At 41.6% G+C, this 24,824-nt stretch overlaps 1 protein-coding gene across 3 annotated transcripts in view; it reads left to right on the forward strand.

The window, feature by feature from the left end:
• The window catches only part of LOC139751360 (phosphatidylinositol 4,5-bisphosphate 3-kinase catalytic subunit alpha isoform-like), a 230,685-nt gene that overhangs the window by 68,917 nt on the left and 136,944 nt on the right, over positions 1-24,824 (forward strand). For all 3 annotated transcript variants that reach the window (XM_071666721.1, XM_071666722.1, XM_071666720.1), the window contains exons 5-8: positions 5,073-5,199; positions 11,290-11,516; positions 11,622-11,864; positions 18,366-18,572. In XM_071666721.1, the coding sequence (XP_071522822.1) occupies positions 5,073-5,199; positions 11,290-11,516; positions 11,622-11,864; positions 18,366-18,572 (804 nt within the window). The remainder of the gene's footprint in view (positions 1-5,072; positions 5,200-11,289; positions 11,517-11,621; positions 11,865-18,365; positions 18,573-24,824) is intronic.

Below are 24,824 nucleotides of genomic sequence, written 5' to 3' on the forward strand. Positions count from 1 at the left end.
ATGTGTATTTGTATGTTGGGCCATTCTTTCGTCTGTTTCCTTGGTCTACCTCGCTAACGCGGGAGACAGCGACAAAGCAAAATAAATGAAAATAAGATAAATACATCTCTCTTACCCTTTCATTATTTACTCGATCAAACCACCTCACACCACATATTGTTCTCAAATTTCTCATTTCCAGCACATCCACCCTCCTCTGCACAACTCTATCTGTAGCCCATGCCTTGCAACCACATAACATTGTTGGAACCACTATTCCTTCAAACATACCCATTTTTGCTTTCCAAGATAACGTTCTCGACTTCCACAGATTCTTCAACACTCCCAGATCTTGTGCCCCTCTCCCACCCTGTGATTCACTTCCACTTCCATGGTTCCATCCGCTGCCAGATCCACTCCCAGATATCTAAAACACTTCACTTCCTCCAGTTTTTCTCCATTCAAACTTACCTCTCAATTAACTTGACCCTCAACCCCACTGTACCTAATAACCTTGCTCTTATTCACATTTACTCTCAACTTTCTTCTCTCACACACTTTACCAAACTCTGTCACCAGCTTCTGCAGTTTCTCACCCGAATCAGCTACCAGTGCTGTATCATCAGCGAACAACAACTGACTTACTTCCCAAGCTCTCTCATCCACAACAGACTGCATACGTGCCCCTCTTTCCAAAGCTCTTGCATTCACCTCCATAACAACCCCATCCTTAAACAAATTAAACAACCATGGAGACATCACGCACACCTGCTGCAAACCAACATTCACTGAGAACCAATCACTTTCCTCTCTTCCTACACGTACACATGCCTTACATCCTCGATAAAAACTTTTCACTGCTTCTAACAACTTGCATCCCACACCATATATTCTTAATACCTTCCACAGAGTCTAACAACTTGCATCCCACACCATGTAGTCTGAATACCTTCCATAGAGCATCTCTATCAACTCTATCATATGCCTTCTCCAGATCCATAAATGCTACATACAAATCCATTAGCTTTTCTAAGTATTTCTCACATACATTCTTCAAAGCAAACACCTGATCCACACATCCCCTACCACTTCTGAAACCACATTGCTCTTCCCCAATCTGATGCTCTGCACATGCCTTCACCCTCTCAGTCAATACCCTCCCATATGATTTCCCGGGAATACTCAACAAACTTATACCTCTGTAATTTGAGCATGCACTTTTATCTCCTTTGCCTTTGTACAATGGCACTATGCAAACATTCTGCCAATCCACAGGCACCTCACCATGAGTCATACATATATTAAATAACCTTACCAACCAGTCAATAATACTGTCACCCCCTTTTTTAATAAATTCCACTGCAGCACCATCCAAACCCACTGCCTTGCCGGCTTTCATCTTCCGCAAAGCTTTTACTACATCTTCTGTGTTTATCAAATCATTCTCCCTAACCCTCTCACTTTGCACACCACCTCGACCAAAACACCCTATATCTGCCACTCTATCATCAAACACATTTAACAAACCTTCAAAATACTCACTCCATCTCCTCACATCACCACTACTTGTTATCACCTCCCCATTAGCCCCCTTCACTGATGTCCCCATTTGTTCCCTTGTCTTACGCACTTTATTTACCTCCTTCCAAAATCCAATGATACTCTCTCACCCCAACTCTCATTTGTCCTCTTTTTTCGCTTCTTGCACCTTTCTCTTAACCTCCTGCCTCTTTCTTTTATACACATCCCAGTCATTTGCATTATTTCCCTGCAAAAATCATCCAAATGCCTCTCTCTTTTTTCATTAATAATCTTACTTTTTCATCCCACCACTCACTACCCTTTCTAATCTGCTCATCTCCCACGCTTCTCATGCCACAGGCATCTTTTGCGCAAGGCCATCACTGCTTCCCTAAATACGTTGCATTCCTCCCCGACTCCCCTTACGTCATTTGTTCTCACCTTTTTCCATTTTGTACTCAGTCTCTCCTGGTACTTCCTCACAAAAGTCTTCTTCCCAAGCTCACCTACTCTCACCACTCTCTTCACCCCAACATTCTCTCTTCTTTTCTGAAAACCTCTACAAATCTTCACATTCGCCTGCACATCCCTCCAGTTGCACCTCTCAGCACATTAACATCCAAAAGTCTCTCTCGCGTGCCTATCAATTAACACGTAATCCAATAATGCTCTCTGGCAATCTCCCCTACTTACATACATAAGTATATTTGTTTTGGATTGCTGCAGTTCTTTGAAGCAAAAATATTATATTTTTTTCCTACAGTTATTCTACCCATTCTATATTGTCTGAATGTGCCATCTTTCTCCGTTTCTTGAAACTTATGGCTATCTTTTATTGAAATCAGTTGGTAGGAAGCCACCTACCAGGGAGGTACATTACTGGTATTACCTGCCTAGGTATTGGTAGAGTTAGTGATATGTAGAGAGCCAGCACCTCATTGTTTGTCAAGTTGCATTCTTCTGACTCAGGTAGCTGTCTTTTCTTCTTGATTCACCTACACATGTCATTCTTTCCACAAATATACAATCTCTCCTTGTCACATATAACACTTATCTCAGAGTACTCATTCATTGTAACTAGATTTTCCTGTGGTGAGTGGTGTGCTAGCCCTCCCTTTTGTCAAAATGGTAGGAGACTAAGTAGTAGTAGGTAGAAAAATTAGGCAGGAAGATCAGGTAGAAGTATTGGGATGAAATTTAGGCGGGAACATTTGGTAGACACATTAGGTGGAATTGGTTGGTAGGAACATTAGGTGGGAGCCACTGGAAACACCGTGCTAGACTTGCTTTCTGCCAGTGGTCTGTTAAGAATGAGGCACAAAAGGCTAAGAAACAGAACTAAGAGGTCACCAGTTATGGATACATTTGTTGTGGCCACCCCCTTGAAAGATTACCAGAGGGAATGGACATCAGAGAGATGGAAAGCTAGACTGGCCAAATTAACCCCTCTTTAAAATGTTTTTCCTCTCTTGCTATCATTTATGCTTCTGGGCAGATCAGGTAAAATCTTATGTATTAAGCTTTCATTCCACAACTGCAGCAGTACCAGGTCCATTACCCCCTAATATGATCCCCAAATTCCAACTCTTATCTGTCTACTATTAAATCATCATGATTTGTATTAATTACTTTCACTTTGATGTCTTGATTGCCAAACATTCCTGAAATGTCAACAGTTCTGGCTGAGACTTTCCTTCCTCTTGCTTAATTTGTTGTTCCTTTTTTTTTCCCCCTTAACTGTATTCTTTGCTTTTTTCCCTTGTCATCACCTGGTGTATAACATTTGGTGAACCCTGTAGTGAATTTCTCTTTGTTTTTAAGTTTCTTTGCCTGTGCCTACAGAATTATCTCTTGGTGAGACGACTCTAGAGGAAAACATCACCATAGTTGGATGTCCTGTTATGTTTTGATTATAACCATCAGTTCTTCCTTTTTCCTTTATCACAAAAATTGCATATGGCAATTTCATGGCCTTCAGTAATCTTTATGGAGCATTTTTTTCTTCCCTCTCTATCTGGTATATGATCTTGAGCAAAGATTTTAAAGATTTTCATCCTTCAACCTCTTGCTTGGTGTATTAATTTCTCAGACTTTGTTGGAACCCACTTTATGGCTAAGTCCAATAGTTTTGTTTTGTCATCCTTCATATTTCTGGCTTTCCTTATAATCTTCCTTTCTGCTAATAAGCACTGATCGTTTATGCTGTACACATCTCTGAACTTATTAATGACTGGACCTTAGATTTTCTTGATTGATTCATCTCCAATAGTGCATATTATTCTGTTTGTAGCTTCATCCATTTCCCAAAGGTCTTAAATTGATCCCCCAGAGTAAACTAGTAACAGGTTGAGCGTTCCTAATCCAAAAATCTTGAATGCTCCAAAATCTAAAACTTTTTGAGCAGTGACATGATCTTACAGGTGGAAAATTCCATATCGATCTCACTTGTCAATGCTGGGCTATGACGCTCTGTTGGCACCAGTTTGTTACAAACCATTGTCACTGCCAGACTTATGTGCATTACTCGCTGTGTTTTTGCTTATTATCTGCTCTGTGTGAATATAGATTCAGAGTCAGGAATGAAGGTGATGCCAAACATCCACAGATTGTCCATATGGGCGGCTGATGTAGTGACGCCTTAGCTTTCTGTTGGTTCATTGTTACAAACTTTGTTTCATGCACAAAATTGATAAAGATGTTGTATACATTATCTTCAGGCTATGTGTATAAGTTGTCTATGAAACGTAAATGGATTTTGTGTTTAGACTTGGGTCCCATTCCAAGATGTCTCATTATCTATTATCCATCATGACAAATGAGGAAAACAGGGAGGAAAACAGGATGGTATGGAAACAAACAGATTAAAGCTGAAGCATACCTCAACGTTTTGACCATTCAAGGGTCATCCTCAGGAGATACTGATTCCAGCATTTGGTCGGACTCTGTTCCCCAGCAAGTGATGGTCACCTGGTCGGATGCCTTGGCATATGTATCGCTCTCTGATTGGATTGCTTGTCCTGCTTCCTGCACCTGTTCACAGTGATCTCTTCTGCCTGATGTAACTAGCAGATGAACCCAGACCTAGTGTTAATGTTGTTTCCATACCATCCTGTTTTCCATATATCCCATTATGTATATGGAAATATTCTAAAATCCCCCCCAAATTCAAAATCTGAAACACTTATGGTCCCAAGATTTTTGGATAAGGGATACTCAACTTGTTGCACAAAATACCCTAAATCATGAGGAGAATTTGAATCTAACTTACATTCACAGTGCTGCCTCTTGGGTAAACCAAAATTTTAATCCCTTTTTGTTATGTAACAGTTGCAATTTTAAACAGGGAAACTTATCTACATGTGTTCACTTCCACCAAGTTAGTCATCCTTGAAAATTGGATCCCCTGAGAAAGCACAGTAATTAGATGAAATTAATTCACTGAAGTTCGTAATACTCATGGGCTTTCAGTTTGTGATATGTTTGATGTTATTAACTCAAATAGGAAGTGAAACCACAGGCCACTCAAGTGCAAACACTAATCTACTAATACTAATTAATGCACACACTGACAGGTGGTGGGTGAGGCTGTTAAGATGCGACAGCATTGTGGGTTAGCTTCATTGGCTTGTTACCAGCATCCTCCTGAATTGGAACCCACTGCCAAGCTTCCAAGCTCAATAGAGAAGCGTTTGGACCAAGGTACGCTATAACAAAACATAGTAATTCAAATTAGTGTTAATGCTGAATTCCTTATTTCAGCTGACCTTTTAGTTTACTAGCAAACAAAATTTTCTTAAATAACATATTAGACAACTAAATAGACTAAAATCTTGAAAAAGAATTGTTTGCATGGAGTTAAAAAGTGGAGGCATTACTGGACTTTACCTGCACAAGGGTACGCCTTGGGTGAAAACTTACCTTGGTGGGTCAGCATCCTAGGGAGAACAGCCTCATCGAAGAACTTTGTGCACCAAAGGAGTCCACATTTCCATATTGCTTTCAGTAGTGCAGCCTTGGTCTGCAGTAATCTTTGGAAAGAGGCCTTGGTTAACACTAAAACACTTTTTTAGGAAGAGGTCCAAGGGTAATTATTTATATTTTTATATTTATTTATTTTGCTTTGTCGCTGTCTCCCGCGTTAGCGAGGTAGCACAAGGAAACAGACGAAAGAATGGCCCAACCCACCCACATACACATGTATATACATACACCTCCACACACGCAAATATACATACCTATACATCTCAATGTATACATATATATACACACACAGACATATACATATATATACATGTACATAATTCATACTGTCTGCCTTTATTTATTCCCATCGCCACCTCGCCATACATGGAATAACAACCCCCTCCCCCCTCATGTGTGCGAGGTAGCGCTAGGAAAAGACAACAAAGGCCCGATTCGTTCACACCCAGTCTCTAGCTGTCATGTAATAATGCACCGAAACCACAGCTCCCTTTCCACATCCAGGCCCCACAGAACTTTTCATGGTTTACCCGAGACACTTCACATGCCCTGGTTCAATCCATTGACAGCATGTCGACCCCAGTATACCACATCATTCCAATTCACTCTATTCCTTGCATACCTTTCACCCACCTGCATGTTCAGGCCCCAATCACTCAAAATCTTTTTCACTCCATCTTTCCACCTCCAATTTGGTCTCCCACTTCTCCTCGTTCCCTCCACCTCCGACACATATATCCTCTTGGTCAATCTTTCCTCACTCATTCTCCCCATGTGACCAAACCATTTCAAAACACCCTCTTCTGCTCTCAACGACACTTTTTATTTCCACACATCTCTCTTACCCGTACATTACTTACTTGATCAAACCACCTCACACCACATATTGTCCTCAAACATCTCATTTCCAGCACATGCACCCTCCTGCGCACAACTCTATCCATAGCTCATGCCTCGCAACCATACAACATTGTTGGAACCACTACTCCTTTAAACATAGCCATTTTTGCTTTCCGAGATAATGTTCTTGACTTCCAAACATTCTTCAAGGCTCCCAGAATTTTCACCCCCTCCCCCACCCTATGATTCACTTCCGCTTCCATGGTTCCATCCGCTGCCAGATCCACTCCCAGATATCTAAAACACTTTACTTTCTCCAGTTTTTCTCCATTCAAACTTACCTCCCAATTGACTTGACCCTCAACCCTACTGTACCTAATAACTTTGCTCTTATTCACATTTACTCTCAACTTTCTTCTTTCACACACTTTACCAAACTCAGTCACCAGCTTCTGCAGTTTCTCACATGAATCAGCCACCAGCGCTGTATCATCAGCGAACAACTGACTCACTTCCCAAGCTCTCTCATCCACAACAGACTGCATACTTGCCCCTCTTTCCAAAACTCATACATTCACCTCCCTAACAACCCCATCCCTAAACAAATTAAACAACCATGGAGACATCACACACCCCTGCCGCAAACCTACATTCACTGAGAACCAATCACTTTCCTCTCTTCCTACACGGACACTTGCCTTACATCCTCATTAAAAACTTTTCACTGCTTCTAACAACTTGCCTCCCACACCATATATTCTTAATACCTTCCACAGAGCATCTCTATCAACTCTGTCATATTCCTTCTCCAGATCCATAAATGCTACATACAAATCCATTTGCTTTTCTAAGTATTTCTCACATACATTCTTCAAAGCAAACACCTGATCCACTCATCCTCTAACACTTCTGAAACTACGCTGCTCTTCCCCAATCTGATGCTCTGTACATGCCTTCACCCTCTCAATCAGTACCCTCTCATATAATTTACCAGGAATACTCAACAGACTTATACCTCTGTAATTTGAGCACTCACTCTTATCCCCTTTGCCTTTGTACAATGGCACTATGCAAGCATTCTGCCAATCCTCAGGCACCTCACCATGAATCATACAAGCATTAAATAACCTTACCAACCAGTCAACAATACAGTCACCCCCTTTTTTAATAAATTCTACTACAATACCATCCAAACCTGCTGCCTTGCCAGCTTTCATTTCCACAAAGCTTTTACTACCTTTTCTCTATTTACCAAATCATTTTCCCTAACCCTCTCACATTGGACACAACCTCGACCAAAACACCCTATATCTGCCACTCTATCATCAAACACATTCAACAAACCTTCAAAATACTCACTCCATCTCCTTCTCACATCACCACTACTTGTTATCACCTCCCCATTAGCCCCCTTCAAAGAAGTTCCCATTTGCTCCCTTGTCTTACGCACTTTATTTATCTCCTTCCAAAACATCTTTTTATTCTCCCTAAAATTTAATGATACTCTCTCACCCCAACTCTCATTTGCCCTCTTTTTCACCTCTTGCACCTTTCTCTTGACCTCCTTCCTCTTTCTTTTATACATCTCCCACTCATTTGCATTTTTTCCCTGCAAAAATCGTCCAAATGCCTCTCTCTTCTCCTTCACTAATAATCTTACTTCTTCATCCCACCACTCACTACCCTTTCTAATCAACCCACCTCCCACCTTCTCATGTCACAAGCATCTTTTGCGCAAGCCATCACTGCTTCCCTAAATACATCCCATTCCTCCCCCACTCCCCGTACCTCCTTTGTTCTCACCTTTTTCTATTCTGTACTCAGTCTCTCCTGGTACTTTCTCACACAAGTCTCCTTCCCGAGCTCACTTACTCTCACCACTCTCTTCACCCCAACATTCTCTCTTCTTTTCTGAAAACCCCTACAAATCTTCACCTTCACCCCCCTCAGATGATGATCGGACATCCCTCCAGTTGCACCTCTCAACACATTAACATCCAAAAGTCTCTCTTTCGTGCGCCTATCAATTAACACATAATCCAATAACGCTCTCTGGCCATCTCTCCTACTTACATACGTATACTTATGTATATCTCGCTTTTTAAACCAGGTATTCCAAATCACCAGTCCTTTTTCAGCACAATTCTACAAGCTCTTCACCATTTCCATTTACAACACTGAACACCCCATGTATACCAATTATTCCCTCAACTGCCACAATACTCACCTTTGCATTCAAATCACCCTTCACTATAACCCGGTCTTGTGCATCAAAACGACTAACACACTCATTCAGCTGGTCCCAAAACACTTCCCTCTCATGATCTTTCTTCTCATGCCCAGGTGCATATGCACCAATAATCACCCATCTCTCTCCATCAACTTTCAGTTTTACCCATATCAATCTAGAATTTACTTTCTTACACTCTGTCACATACTCCCACCACTCCTGTTTCAGGAGTAGTGCTACTCCTTCCCTTGCTCTTGTCCTCTCACTAACCCCTGACTTTACTCCCAAGACATTCCCAAACCACTCTTCCCCTTTACCCTTGAGCTTTGTTTCACTCATAGCCAAAACATCCAGGTTCCTTTCCTCAAACATACTACCTATCTCTCCTTTTTTCTCATCTTGGTTACAGCCACACACATTTAGACACCCCAATCTGAGCCTTCGAGGAGGATGAGCACTTCCCGCGTGACTCCTTCTTCAGTTTCCCCTTTTAGAAAGTTAAAAATACAAGGAGGGGAGGGCTTCTAGCCCCGCTCCCGTCCCCTTTAGTCGCCTTCTACGACACATGAGGAATGCGTGGGAAATATTCTTTCTCTCCTATCCCCAGGGTAATCATAAAAAGATGAAATAGACAATTGAAAAGTGTTACATTCAGTTGTCTACACTAGACCTCTTCCATCCAGACTACATCATAACCAACCATCTGCACTCAGGTAGAAATATGGAGCTTACTTTGCTTTGCGTGTAAATAACCTCTTCCTACAGGTCCCCCCTCCCAACAAGCATGGTACTAACAAAACAACACTTGCCAAAATGACATTACAGATGCTAAATAACTTTCTTCCCAAATCAGTTCTTTGCACTCTGAGTAGAAGTATGAAACTTACTTTGCTTTGCATGTAAATAACCTGTTCTTACAGATCCCCCTCCCCAACAAGCATGATACTAACAAAACAACACTTGCCAAAATAACATTACAAACACTAAATAACTTTCTTCCCAAATCAGTTCTGTGCTCCACTCCCCAGACATACATCCATTGAGTTATGCATTCTTGTATGTATTCTGAGCACCACCCAGTGTTCCAACATTACAAATACCATTTCATTTTACTACAGAAATGCTCTTGCTTAAAATGTAACTTCCACATGAGAGACATTGAAGACTTCTCTTTTGATTGCTATGTGCTTACCCCATAAAGACACACATATAGTGTTGCTACATTTCTTAACTCGAGGTCCCACTTATTGGGTGTGGCCTGCTCCCTGATTGCTGCAGGAGCCTCAAGAAGGGGATCCTGGGGCAGCAAGGCAAAGATAAGTTGAAGTAGGGATCAGGGATTACTCAGATATAGTTTGCAGAGTAAACAACATAGATTTGAATTTTAGTCAGCTTTACAACACATCACTTTGATCAAAGCTGTTGTGTGTATCTGTTCACAGATCAAGGTTAAATTTATGAGTCACACTGTTTTACATTTCTAAAACTTTAATATATGATTTATAGGTTTAACACATATACTGACTTGGACAAGATATCACATGAGAAGCCCTGCTGTATTTTGACAAAAGTATGTGTATGGTCAGTTTAGTTATGCTACCAGATGCATTGATCATTGTACATGGATTAGGATTCATCTTTTCATTTTCCTGTTAATAGGACATGAGAATTGCATTTGCTTGCAGTTTTTTATGGTATGACCTTATCTGAGTGTTCATCCTAAAGAATAGATATGTAGTATGAAATTAGAGTATGAATTTATGATTTGTTACTGAAAAGAATGAGATGAAAGATCACAAATAGCACCTATGGTAAGTGTAACATGAATATCTACAGATTATACCTTATTTTCTTTCATTGATGTGGAGAGTTTCATTGTAAGTTGATAAATAACTTATGAAATCATTTGAAATAGGCAGTATAATGATTAATGACATATGAATTTTACTGTAGCTTATCACAAAGGTGAGGAGAAGCCAGTGCAAGAAGCGAATTTTTTTTCAACTTCATACTTGTTGACATCTGTCATTAGCGAGGTAGTGACAAGAACAGATGAAGAAAAAGCACCACAAAAGTCAACATGTATCCCTGTCTATACATCTGTTTATCTATCTATATGTATATCTGATGCCTATTGCTTTTAAGAACTCTCCCATTGGTGTGGCCACAGTAAGAGTCTCCATAAGTGGTGAACTCCATTGCTGCCTCTTAGCCTTTAGTGCTTTCACCTTTAACATGCCACTGGCAGAGGCAACATGCCTCCTTCATATACACCAATCCACTCCTTACCCTTTCTCAAATGCTCACATCCCACCTTCTGAATACCGCACATCCCCTGCACATGTATGCAGTGCCTCCCAAAATAACTACCACTCCTTGCCCACTTCCCTAGTTATGCCACTTTTCACCCAAGCTCTTTTGGTATCTTTGCATACAAGCCTCTTTTTGAAGCTTGCTCTTTCATCTTCTTCCCATCCATATCATACCCTCAATTTCTTATGAAAACTATAGACTTTCTCCTTTGTTTTCAGCATGATTGGCTGCAGGTTAGGACCATATCTTGCAGTAGTACATATTGTTTTGATAATAGTACAGTAATTCCAAAAAATCTTCTGTCTCCCTGAAGAGTTGAGGTGTGTACTGCCCCTGAAATTGCAACTTTTATTGATTTTGGTAATCAGCAATGTACATTGATTGCACAGTGTTATATGTTGCAATCCTCCACTTACGTTTTATAGGTTACTTGATGGTAACGGTTTGGAGAGGCAGTTCAGAATCCACCAGTGTTCGTGTCACATGGGACATCTATCCTGAAGGGATAATAGCTGAAGTCTTGAGGCGCCTTCCTGGAGCCCCAGGTACTCGAGGCTCTGCCACATCAGCACAAAATGGTTCCCAACATGTACTTAAAGTATGTGGTACAAATGAATACTTGCTTGCCGGCCGTCCCATCACACAGTACAAGGTAAAACAAGTAGCTTCTCAAATACGGTATTCGATACCCTATATTATAGCAATATGCATTGTTCTGTATGGATCAATGTCTCACTTGAAACTAATGATTTTCCAGACAGTGCGTGTGTGGTTATCCCGTGGCAAAACTCCGCAGCTCTGTCTGATCTCTCGGGGAGAACTCTATGCCTCGCTGACCTCATTTGATTTTGTGCAGCCATCGTATGTGCAGACTTCACTTGCCAAGCCCTTGCTATTATCCAGCTCTCCCACCCTGTCTCTGTGGCACCCAAGTATGGATGGCAGATTGAAAGTGCATGTCCTTTGGGCCACATGTGTCAATGTCAAAGAGGCTAACAAGGTTTGCATATTGATTTTCAAAAGTATTGGTAATATGTATTATTATTTTCTTGATCACTGTTTCCCATGTCAGTGAGGTAGCACCAGGAAACAGATGGAGGAAGACCCATCCACTCATATTTGTTTTATTCATTAATTATACTTTCTTGCTGTCTCCTGTGTTAGTGAGGTAGCACAAGGAAACAGACGAAAGAATGACCCAACCCTCCCACATACACATGTATGTACATAAATGCCCACACACGCACATATACATACCTGTACATTTCAACGTATACAGACACATATATGTATTGGATTACGTGTTAATTGATAGGAGCATGAAAGAGACTTGGATGTTAATGTGCTGAGAGGTGCAACTGGAATTATCTTGTAGAGGCAAGGCTGAAGATTTGTAGAGGTTTTCAGAAAAGAAGAGAAAATGTTGGGGAGAAGAGAGTGGTGAGAGTAAGTGAGCTTGGAAAGGAGACTTGTGTGAGGAAATACCAGGAGAGACTGAGTGCCGAATGGAAAATAGTGAGAGCAAAGCACGTAAGGAGAATGGGGGAGGAATGGGATGTATTTAGGGAAGCAGTGATGGCTTGCACAAAAGATGCTTGTGGCATGAGAAGCGTGGGAGGTGGGCAAATTAGAAAGGGTAGTAAGTGGTGGGATGAAGTAAGATTATTAATGAAAGAGAAGAGAGAGGCATTTGGATAATTTTTGCAGGGAAATAGTGGAAATGAGTGGGATATGTATAAAAGAATGAGGCAAGAGGTCAAGAGAAAGGTACAAGAGGTGAAAAAGAGGGCAAATGAGAGTTGGGGTGAGAGAGAGTCATTAAATTTCAGGGAGAATAAAAAGATATTTTGGAAGGAGGTAAATGAAGTACATAAGATGAGAGAACAAATGGGAACATCGGTGAAGGGGGTTAATGGGGAAGTAATAACAAGTAGTGGTGATGTGAGGAGATGGAGTGAGCATTTTGAAGGTTTGTTGAATGTGTTAGATGATAAAGTGGCAGATATAGGGTGTTTTGGTTGAGGAGGTGTTTGAAGTGAGAGAGTCAGGGAGAATGGTTTGGTAAACAGAGAAGAGGTAGTAAAAGCTTTGCGGAAGGTACAAGCCGGCAAGGCAGTGGGTTTGGATGGTGTTGCTCTGGAGTTTATTAAAAAAGGGGGTGACTGTATTGTTGACTGGTTTGTTAGGATATTCACTTTATGGATGGTTCTTTGTGAAGTACCTGAGGATTGGTGGAATGCATGCCTAGTGCCATTGTGCAAAGGGGATAAAGATGAGTGTTAAATTACAGAGGTATAAGTTTGTTGAGTATTCCTGGGAAATTATAAAGGAGGGTATTGACTGAGAGGGTGAAGGCATGTACAGAGCATCAGACTGGGGAAGAGCAGTGTAGTTTCATAAGTGGTAGAGGATGTGTGGATCAGGTATATGCTTTGAAGAATGTATGTGAGAAGTACTTTGAAAAACAAATGGATTTGTATGTAGCATATATGTATCTGGAGAAGGCATATGATAGAATTGATAAGAGATTCTCTGTGGAAGGTATTAAGAGTGCATGGTTTTGCTAGAAGCAGTGAAAAGTTTTTATGGAGGATGTAAGGCATATGTACGAGTAGTAAGAGAGGAAAGTGGTTGGTTCCCAGTGAATGTCGGTTTGCAGCAGGGGTGCATGATGTCTCCATGGTTGTTTGATTTGTTTATGGATGGGGTTGTTAGGGAGGTGAATGCAAGAGTTTTGGAGAGAGGGGTAAGTATGCAGTCTGTTGTGGATGAGAGGGCTTGGGAAGTGAGTCATTTGTTGTTCGCTGATGATACAGCGCTGGTGGCTGATTCGGGGGAGAAACTGCAGAAGATTATGATCAGACATCCCTCCAGTTGCACCTCTCATCACATTAACATCCAAAAGTCTCTCTTTCGCGTGTCTATCAATTAACACGTAATCCAATAACGCTCTCTGGCTATCTCTCCTACTTACATCTCCCACTCATTTGCAGTATTTCCCTGCAAAACTCGTCCAAACGCCAATCTCTTTTCTTTCACTAATAATCTTACTTCCTCCTTCCACCACTCACTGCCCTTTCTAATCTACCCACTTCCCATGCTTCTCATGCCACAAGCATCTTTTGCGCAAGCCATCACTGCTTCCCTAAATTCCTCCCATTCCTCCCCCACTCCCCTTACGTCCTTTGTTCTCACCTTTTTCCATTCTGCACTCAGTCTCTCCTGGCACCTCCTCACGCAAGTCTCCTTCTCGAACTCACTTACTCTCACCACTCTCTTCACCCCAACATTCTCTCTTCTTTTTGGAAACCTTATAAATCTTCACCTTCACCTTCACAAGATTATGATCAGACATCCCTCCAGTTGCACCTCTCATCACATTAACATCCAAAAGTCTCTCTTTCGCATGTCTATCAATTAACACGTAATCCAATAACGCTCTCTGGCTATCTCTCCTACTTACATACTTATATTTATGTATATCTCTCTTTTTAAACCAGGTATTCCCAGTCACCAGTCCTTTTTCAGCATACAAATCTACAAGCTCTTCACCATTTCCATTTACAACACTGAACACCCCATGTACACCAATTATTCCCTCAACTGCCACATTACTCACCTTTGCATTCAAATCACCCATCACTATAACCCGGTTTTGTGCATCAAAACTACTAACACACTCACTCAACTGCTCCCAAAACACTTGCCTCTCATGATCTTTCTTCTCATGCCCAGGTGCATATGCACCAATAATCACCCATCTCTCTTCATCCACTTTTAGTTTTACCCATATCAATCTAGAGTTTACTTTCTTACACTCTATCATATACTCCCACCACTCCTGTTTCAGGAGAAGTGCTACTCCTTCCCTTGCTCTTCTTCTCTCACCATCTCCTGACTTTTCTCGTAAAACATTTCGAAACCACTCTTCCCCTTTACCCTTGAGCTTTGTTTCACTCAGAGCCAAAACATCGAGGTTGCTTTCCTCAAACTTACTACCTATCTCTCCTTTTTTCTCATCTTGGTTATATCCACACACATTTAGACACCCCAGTCTGAGCCTTCGAGGAGGATGAGCACTCCCCGCATGACTCCCTCTTCTGTTTATCCTTTTAGAAAGTTAAAATACATGGAGGGGAGGGTTTCTACCCCCCCACTAGATTTGTGTATGTACATATATGGGGGTTTATATGCTAGAAGCAGTGAAAAGTTTTTATCGAGGATGTAAGGCTGTGTATGAGTAGGAAGAGAGGAAAGTGATTGGTTCTCAGTGAATGTCAGTTTGTGGCAGGGGTGCGTGATGTGTCCATGGTTGTTTAATTTGTTTATGGATGGGGATGTTAGGGAGGTGAATTCAAGAGTTTTGGAGAGAGAGGCAAGTATGCTGTTTGTTGTGGATGAGAGGGCTTGGGAAGTGAGTCAGTTGTTGTTCGCTGATGATACAGCGCTGGTGGCTGATTTGGGTGAGAAACTGCAGAAGCTGGTGACTGAGTTTGGTAAAGTGTGTGAAAGAAGAAAGCTGAGAGTAAATGTGAATAAGAGCAAGGTTCAGATTCAGTAAGGTTGAGGGACAAGTCAGTTGGGAGGTAAGTTTGAATGGAGAAAAACTGGAGGAAATGAAGTGTTTTAGATATCTGTGAATGGACTTGGCAGTGGATGGAACCATGAAAGTGGAAGTGAGTCACAAGGTTGGGGGAGGGGGTGAAGGTTCTGGGAGTGTTGAAGAATGTGTGGAAGGTGAGAAAGTTATCTCGGAGAGGAAAAAATGGGTATGTTTGAAGGAATACTGGTACCAACAATGTTGTATGATTGTGAGGCATGGACTATAGATAGGGTTTTGCGGAGGAGGGTGGATGTGTTGGAAATGAGATATTTGAAGAAAACATGTGGTGTGAGGTGGTTTGATCAAGTAAGTAATGAAAGGGTAAAGAGATGTGTGGTAATAAAAAGAGTGTGGTTGAGAGAGCAGAAGAGGGTGTTTTGAAGTGGTTTGGTCACATGAAGAGCATGAGTAGTGAAAGATTGACAAAGAGGATATATGTGTCAGAGGTGCAGGGAACAAGAAGTGGGAGACCAAATTGGAGGTGGAAGAATGGAGTGAAAAAGACTTTTAGCGATCAGGGCCTGAACATACAGGAGGATGATAGGCATGCAAGGAATAAAGTGAATTGAAATGATGTGGTATACTGGGGATGGATGTGCTGTCAGTGGATTGAACTAGGGCATATGAAGTGTCTGGGATAAAGCATGGAAAGTTGTGTGGGGCCTGGGTGTGGAAAAGGAGCTGTGGTTTTAGTGCATTACACATGACAGCTAGAGACTGGGTGTGAACGAATGTGGCCTTTGTTGTCTTTTCCTAGCGCTACCTCACGCGCTTGCAGGAGGAGGGGGCTGCCTTTTCATGTGTGGTGGGGTGGCGGCAGGAATGGATGAAGGCAGTAAGTATGAATATGTACATGTGTATATATGTATGTGTCTGGGTATGTATATGTATGCATACGTGGAAATGTATGGGAATGTATGTATATGTGTATGGGAGTATATGTATATACATGTGTATGCAGCTGAGTTGGGCCATTCTTTCATCTGTTTCCATGCGCTACCTTGCTAACGCGGGAGACAGCGACAAAGTATGATACATGAATAATTATAAAATGTGTATATGTGTATATGAGTGGATGGATTGTTCTTCATTCTGTTTCCCCTTTTGAAAGTTAAAATACAAGGGGGTTGCAGGAGGAGGGGGCTGCCTTTTCATGTGTGGTGGGGTGGCGGCAGGAATGGATGAAGGCAGTAAGTATGAATATGTACATGTGTATATATGTATGTGTCTGGGTATGTATATGTATGCATACGTGGAAATGTATGGGAATGTATGTATATGTGTATGGGAGTATATGTATATACATGTGTATGCAGCTGAGTTGGGCCATTCTTTCATCTGTTTCCATGCGCTACCTTGCTAACGCGGGAGACAGCGACAAAGTATGATACATGAATAATTATAAAATGTGTATATGTGTATATGAGTGGATGGATTGTTCTTCATTCTGTTTCCCCTTTTAGAAAGTTAAAATACAAGGGGGGGTGAATTGTAGCCCCCCCCCCCATCCCCTTTAGTTGCCTTCTACGACACGGGGGAATGCGTGGGAAGTATTGTTTCTCCCCTATTATGTGTGGCATGGTGGTGGCGTGAAACGATGAAGGCAGCAAGTATTAATACGTATATGTTTATAAATCTGTGTATCTCCAAAAGCAAAAATGGGTATGTTTGAAGGAATAGTGGTTCCAACAATGTTGTATGGTTGCGAGGCGTGGGCTATGGATAGAGTTGTGCGCAGGAGGGTGGATGTGCTGGAAAGTGAGATGTTTGAGGACATTATGTGGTGTGAGGTGGTTTGATCGAGTAAGTAACGTAAGGGTAAGAGAGATGTGTGGAAATAAAAAGAGCGTGGTTGAGAGAGCAGAAGAGGGTGTTTTGAAATGGTTTGGGCACATGGAGAGAATGAGTGAGGAAAGATTGACCAAGAGGATATATGTGTCGGAGGTGGAGGGAACGAGGAGAAGTGGGAGACCAAATTGGAGGTGGAAAGATGGAGTGAAAAAGATTTTGAGTGATCGGGGCCTGAACATGCAGGAGGGTGAAAGGCGGGCAAGGAATAGAGTGAATTGGATCGATGTGGTATACCGGGGTCAACGTGCTGTCAATTGATTGAATCAGGGCATGTGAAGCGTCTGGGGTAAACCATGGAAAGTTGTGTGGGGCCTGGATGTGGAAAGGGAGCTGTGGTTTCGGGCACTATTGCATGACTGCTAGAGACTGAGTGTGAACGAATGGGGCCTTTGTGGTCTTTTCCTAACGCTACCTCGCACACATGAGGGGGGGAGGGGGATGTTATTCCATGTGTGGCGAGGTGGCGATGGGAATGAATAAAGGCAGACAGTGTGAATTGTGTGCATGTGTATATATGTATGTGTCTGTGTGTGTATATATATGTGTACATTGAGATGTATAGGTATGTACATTTGCGTGTGTGGACGTGTATGTATATACATGTGTATTTGGGTGGGTTGGGCCATTTCTTTTGTCTGCTTCCTTGGGCTACCTCGCAAATGTGGGAGACAGCGACAAAGCAAAATAATAAAAAAAAATGTATATGTATGTATACGTTGAGATGTATAAGTATGTAGGTGTGGCCGTTTATGTATATACATGTGTATGTGGGTGGGTTGGGCCATTCTGTGGTCTGTTCCTTTGTGCTACCTCGCCTAATGCGGGAGACAGCGACCACATATAATAAATATATATTGATAGGATCGTTCTTTGTCTGTTCCCTGGTTCTTCTTCCAAGATGCAGGAAATGGCAAGCAAGTATGATAAAAATGAAGTATGCTATAATAAGAATAATTATGATTATACTCAGTGTGGAATAAGTTTAGGAATATTTGGGACTTTAGGTCTGGATTTTCTTATTTACCTGGAAATTCTCCCTCTTTACAGATCTATGTCCACGCAGGAGTCTTTCATGGGGAAGATCAACTGTGTGATATCCGTGAGACACAGCATGTGGCAGGCAGCAATCCCAAATGGGGGGAATGGATTCAGTTTGATCTTCCCATTCAGGAGATTCCACATAGATCAAGACTTTGTCTTTCATTATGTTCAGAGCAGAGACAGACAGATAAAATGAAAAGGAGAGAGAGAACAGTAAGTTTATCCCATTTGGCTTGGTGGTTAGAAATGTTACTGAACAACAGTGATTACTCTTGAATTTCAAGTAGTTTTATAACCTGTGGATCATGTTTCTGTCTCATTGGTTCTCAGATGTAGTGAGTTGTTATGGAGTCATTTCCACACATAGGTTGTCTTTAAAGTGATTCTTCTTTAAATGTCAAAGAGATTGCATGGTGATGGGCCACCTCAGACTCGCATATGGCTTTTTGCTTTTCTTATATTTGTAAATGAGATTGCCAGTTCCTTTTAACAATGCTAAGTTCCCTGTCTATGCTGTTAATATACTAGCAATGATTCTAACTATTCTTGAGTACCATTTTACTTATGTTGGTATGATGGACCCATTCCTCTCCTAGTTTGTATTAAACAATCTACAGAATTTTCAAACCTTTTACTTGATATCCCAAAGAAAGCCTAATCCCATAACTGATGATATTTTCAATGCTGAGCGCAAACTATGTGTTACTTCCTTGAAATTTGTAGGCTTTTGCTTAACAATTTGCATTCATGATTCGACAGATCAGAGGAATGATCTGTGTGTTACCTGCTTGCTTGTCCACAGTTTACAGCAGTACAATGATGCTGTGGCTTGCAAGCAAATAATTAGACTGATGGCAGAATTCCCATTTTCTTACACTGTGGTTGCTACCAAAATTGTTAGATATATAGGAAATGGGAGAAAGAATACATTCCCTCATGTTCCCTGTGTTTTGTAAAAGGCAACTAAAAGGGAAGGGAGTAGAGAGATGGAAATCCTCCCCTCCAGTTATCATTTATCCAAAAGAAGGAACAGAGAAGGGGGCCAAGTGAGGATTTTCCCCTCTTAGGCTTGGTCCTATGTTCTTAATGCTACCTTGCTAACGTGGGAAATGGCGAATAAGTACGAAAGAAATAGGAAAAAAGTTTATATTGATTTTTTTGACGCAGACTCGGTCACTTATCTTTATTAATGTAGTCCCATGTCAGGATACTTTATTAAACTACATTCATTTTGCATGTTTGCAGAACATTTAACTTTATGCACCTCATGCTGGTCAGAAAAACTCTACTTGAAAACAATGCTGCAGTCCCCTGCTAAATGTATACCCCCTTGTGCTGCTAGCTGTAACTTCATGACCCCATTGTTCAACTGCCACTCAGTTTCCCATCCCTCAGAGGTTGTTAAAATGTGAGGAGGTTATTAAGTGAGCTTTGGTTAGAGCTAGACTTTTATTGTACGTATTTTTTTAATGATAATAATAATGATGATGATAATGATTACCTCCCACACCATATACTCTTAATTCCTTCCACAAAGGATCTCTATCAACTCTATCATATGCCTTCTCCAGAACCATAAATGCTACATACAAATCATCTATTTTTCTAAGCATTTCTCACACATATTCTTCAAAGCAAACACCTGACCCACACATCATCTACCACTTCTGAAACCAAACTGCTCTTCCCCAATCTGATGCTTTGTACATGCCTTTACCCTTTCAATCAATATTCTCCCATATAATTTCCCTGGAGTACTCAGCAAACTTAAACCTCTTTAATTTGAGGTAAGGTGCTAGAAGCAGTGAAAAGTTTTTATCGAGGATGTAAGGCAAGTGTCCGAGTAGGAAGAGAGGAAAGTGATTGATTCCCAGTGAATGTTGGTTTGCGGCAGGGGTGCATGATGTCTCCATGGTTGTCTAATTTGTTTATGGATAGGTTTGTTAGGGAGGTGAATGCAAGAGTTTTGGAGAGAGGGACAAGTATGCAGTCTGTTGTGGATGAGAGGGCTTGGGAAGTGAGTAAGTTGTTGTTCACTGGTGGCTGATTTGGGTGAGAAACAGCAGAAGCTGGTGACTAAGTTTGGTAAAGTGTGTGAAAGAAGAAAGCAGAGAGTAAATGTGAATAAGAGCAAGGTTATTAGGTCCAGTAGGGTTGAAGGACAAGTGAATTGGGAGGTAAGTTTGAATGGAGAAAAACTGGAGGAATGAAGTGTTTTACAGACCTGGAAGTGGATTTAGCAGCAGATGGAACCATGGAAGCGGAAGTGAGTCACAGGGTGGGGGAGGAGGCGAAGGTTCTGGGAGTGTTGAAGAATGTGTGGAAGGTGAGAAGGTCATCTCAGAGAGGAAAAATGGGTATGTTTGAAGGAATAGTGGTTCCAACAATGTTATATGGGTGCAAGGCATGGGTGGGGTGATGATGGGAATGGATGAAAGCAGCAAGTATGAATATGTGCATGAGTATATATGTATATGTATGTATACATTGAAATGCATAGGTATGTATATGTGCGTGTGTGGGTGTTTATGTATATACGTGTGTATGTGGGTTGGTTGAGCCATTCTTTAGTCTGTTTCCTCGTGCTACCTTGCTAACATGGGAGACAGTGACTTGGTATGATAATAAAAAGATGTACAGAGCATCAGATTGGGGAAGAGCAGTGTGGTTTCAGAAGTGGTAGAGGATGTGTGGATCAGGTGTTTGCTTTGAAGAATGTATGTGAGAAATACTTAGAAAAGCAAATGGATTTGTATGTAGCATTTATGGATCTGGAGAAGGCATATGATAGAGTTGATAGAGATGCTCTGTGGAAGGTATTAAGAATATAGTGTGGGTGGCAAGTTGTTAGAAGCAGTGAAAAATTTTTATCGAGGATGTAAGGCATGTGTACGTGTGGGAAGAGAGGAAAGTGATTGGTTCTCAGTGAATGTAGGTTTGCGGCAGGGGTGTGTGATGTCTCCATGGTTGTTTGATTTGTTTATGGATGGGGTTGTTAGGGAGGTGAATGCAAGAGTTTTGGAAAGAGGGGCATGAATGAAGTCTGTTGTGGATGAGATAGCTTGGGAAGTGAGTCAGTTGTTGTTCGCTGATGATACAGCACTGGTGGCTGATTCATGTGAGAAACTGCAGAAGCTGGTGACTGAGTTTGGTAAAGTGTGTGAAAGAAGAAAGTTAAGAGTAAATGTGAATAAGAGCAAGGTTATTAGGTACAGTAGGGTTGAGGGTCAAGTCAATTGGGAGGTAAGTTTGAATGGAGAAAAACTGGAGGAAGTAAAGTGTTTTAGATATCTGGGAGTGGATCTGGCAGCGGATGGAACCATGGAAGCGGAAGTGAATCATAGGGTGGGGGAGGGGGCGAAAATCCTGGGAGCCTTGAAGAATGTGTGGAAGTCGAGAACATTATCTCGGAAAGTAAAAATGGGTATGTTTGAAGGAATAGTGGTTCCAACAATGTTGTATGGTTGCGAGGCATGGGCTATGGATAGAGTTGTGCGCAGGAGGGTGGATGTGCTGGAAATGAGATGTCGCTGTCTCCCGCGTTTGCGAGGTAGCGCAAGGAAACAGACGAAAAGAAATGGCCCAACCCACCCCCATACACATGTATATACATACGTCCACACACGCAAATATACATACCTACACAGCTTTCCATGGTTTACCCTAGACGCTTCACATGCCCTGATTCAATCCACTGACAGCACGTCAACCCCGGTATACCACATCGCTCCAATTCACTCTATTCTTTGCCCTCCTTTCACCCTCCTGCATGTTTAGGCCCCGATCACACAAAATCTTTTTCACTCCATCTTTCCACCTCCAATTTGGTCTCCCTCTTCTCCTCGTTCCCTCCACCTCCGACACATATATCCTCTTGGTCAATCTTTCCTCACTCATTCTCTCCATGTGACCAAACCATTTCAAAACACCCTCTTCTGCTCTCTCAACCACGCTCTTTTTATTTCCACACATCTCTCTCACCCTTACGTTACTTACTCGATCAAACCACCTCACACCACACATTGTCCTCAAACATCTCATTTCCAGCACATCCATCCTCCTGCGCACAACTCTATCCATAGTCCACGCCTCGCAACCATACAACATTGTTGGAACCACTATTCCTTCAAACATACCCATTTTTTCTTTCCGAGATAATGTTCTCGACTTCCACACATTCTTCAAGGCTCCCAGAATTTTCGCCCCCTCCCCCACCCTATGATCCACTTCCGCTTCCATGGTTTCATCCGCTGCCAGATCCACTCCCAGATATCTAAAACACTTCACTTCCTCCAGTTTTTCTCCATTCAAACTCACCTCCCAATTGAATTGACCGTCAACCCTACTGTACCTAATGACCTTGCTCTTATTCACATTTACTCTTAACTTTCTTCTTTCACACACTTTACCAAACTCAGTCACCAGCTTCTGCAGTTTCTCACATGAATCAGCCACCAGCACTGTATCATCAGCGAACAACAACTGACTCACTTCCCAAGCTCTCTCATCCCCAACAGACTTCATACTTGCCCCTCTTTCCAAAACTCTTGCATTCACCTCCCTAACAACCCCATCCATAAACAAATTAAACAACCATGGAGACATCACACACCCCTGCCGCAAACCAACATTCACTGAGAACCAATCACTTTCCTCTCTTCCTACACGTACACGTGCCTTACATCCTCGATAAAAACTTTTCACTGCTTCTAACAACTTGCCTCCCACACCATATATTCTTAATACCTTCCACAGAGCATCTCTATCAACTCTATCATATGCCTTCTCCAGATCCATAAATGCTACATACAAATCCATTTGCTTTTCTAAGTATTTCTCACATACATTCTTCAAAGCAAACACCTGATCCACACATCCTCTACCACTTCTGAAACCACACTGCTCTTCCCCAATCTGATGCTCTGTACATGCCTTCACCCTCTCAATCAATACCCTCCCATATAATTTGCCAGGAATACTCAACAAACTTATACCTCTGTAATTTGAGCATTCACTCTTATCCCCTTTGCCTTTGTACAATGGCACTATGCACGCATTCCGCCAATCCTCAGGCACCTCACCATGAGTCATACATACATTAAATAACCTTACCAACCAGTCAACAATACAGTCACACCCTTTTTTAATAAATTCCACTGCAATACCATCCAAACCTGCTGCCTTGCCGGCTTTCATCTTCCGCAAAGCTTTTACTACCTCTTCTCTGTTTACCAACTCATTTTCCCTAACCCTCGCACTTTGCACACCACCTCGACCAAAACACCCTATATCTGCCACTCTATCATATATATATATATATGATATATATATATATATATATATATATATATATATATATATATATATATATATATATATATATATATATATATATGTAAGAAAGTAAATTCTCGATTAATATGGGTAAAATTGAAAGTTGATGGAGAGAGGTGGGTGATTATTGGTGCATATGCACCTGGGCATGAGAAGAAAGATCATGAGAGGCAAGTGTTTTGGGAGCAGCTAAATGAGTGTGTTAGCGGTTTTGATGCACGAGACCGGGTTATAGTGATGGGTGATTTGAATGCAAAGGTGAGTAATGTGGCAGTTGAGGGAATAATTGGTATGCATGGGGTGTTCAGTGTTGTAAATGGAAATGGTGAAGAGCTTGTAGATTTATGTGCTGAAAAAGGACTGATGATTGGGAATACCTGGTTTAAAAAGCGAGATATACATAAGTATACTTATGTAAGTAGGAGAGATGGCCAGAGAGCGTTATTGGATTACGTGTTAATTGACAGGCGTGCGAAAGAGAGACTTTTGGATGTTAATGTGCTGAGAGGTGCAACTGGAGGGATGTCTGATCATTATCTTGTGGAGGCTAAGGTGAAGATTAGTATGGGTTTTCAGAAAAGAGGAGTGAATGTTGGGGTGAAGAAGGTGGTGAGAGTAAGTGAGCTTGGGAAGGAGACCTGTGTGGGGAAGTACCAGGAGAGACTGTGTACAGAATGGAAAAAGGTGAGAACAATGGAAGTAAGGGGAGTCGGGGAGGAATGGGATGTATTTAGGGAATCAGTGATGGATTGCGCAAAAGATGCTTGTGGCATGAGAAGAGTGGGAGGTGGGCTGTTTAGAAAGGGTAGTGAGTGGTGGGATGAAGAAGTAAGAGTATTAGTGAAAGAGAAGAGAGAGGCATTTGGACGATTTTTGCAGGGAAAAAATGCAATTGAGTGGGAGAAGTATAAAAGAAAGAGACAGGAGGTCAAGAGAAAGGTGCAAGAGGTGAAAAAAAGGGCAAATGAGAGTTGGGGTGAGAGACTATCATTAAATTTTAGGGAGAATAAAAAGATGTTCTGGAAGGAGGTAAATAGGGTGCGTAAGACAAGGGAGCAAATGGGAACTTCAGTGAAGGGCGTAAATGGGGAGGTGATAACAAGTAGCGGTGATGTGAGAAGGAGATGGAAT

The sequence above is a fragment of the Panulirus ornatus genome, chromosome 11 (assembly GCF_036320965.1).
Source record: "Panulirus ornatus isolate Po-2019 chromosome 11, ASM3632096v1, whole genome shotgun sequence".
Lineage (NCBI taxonomy): Eukaryota > Metazoa > Arthropoda > Malacostraca > Decapoda > Palinuridae > Panulirus > Panulirus ornatus.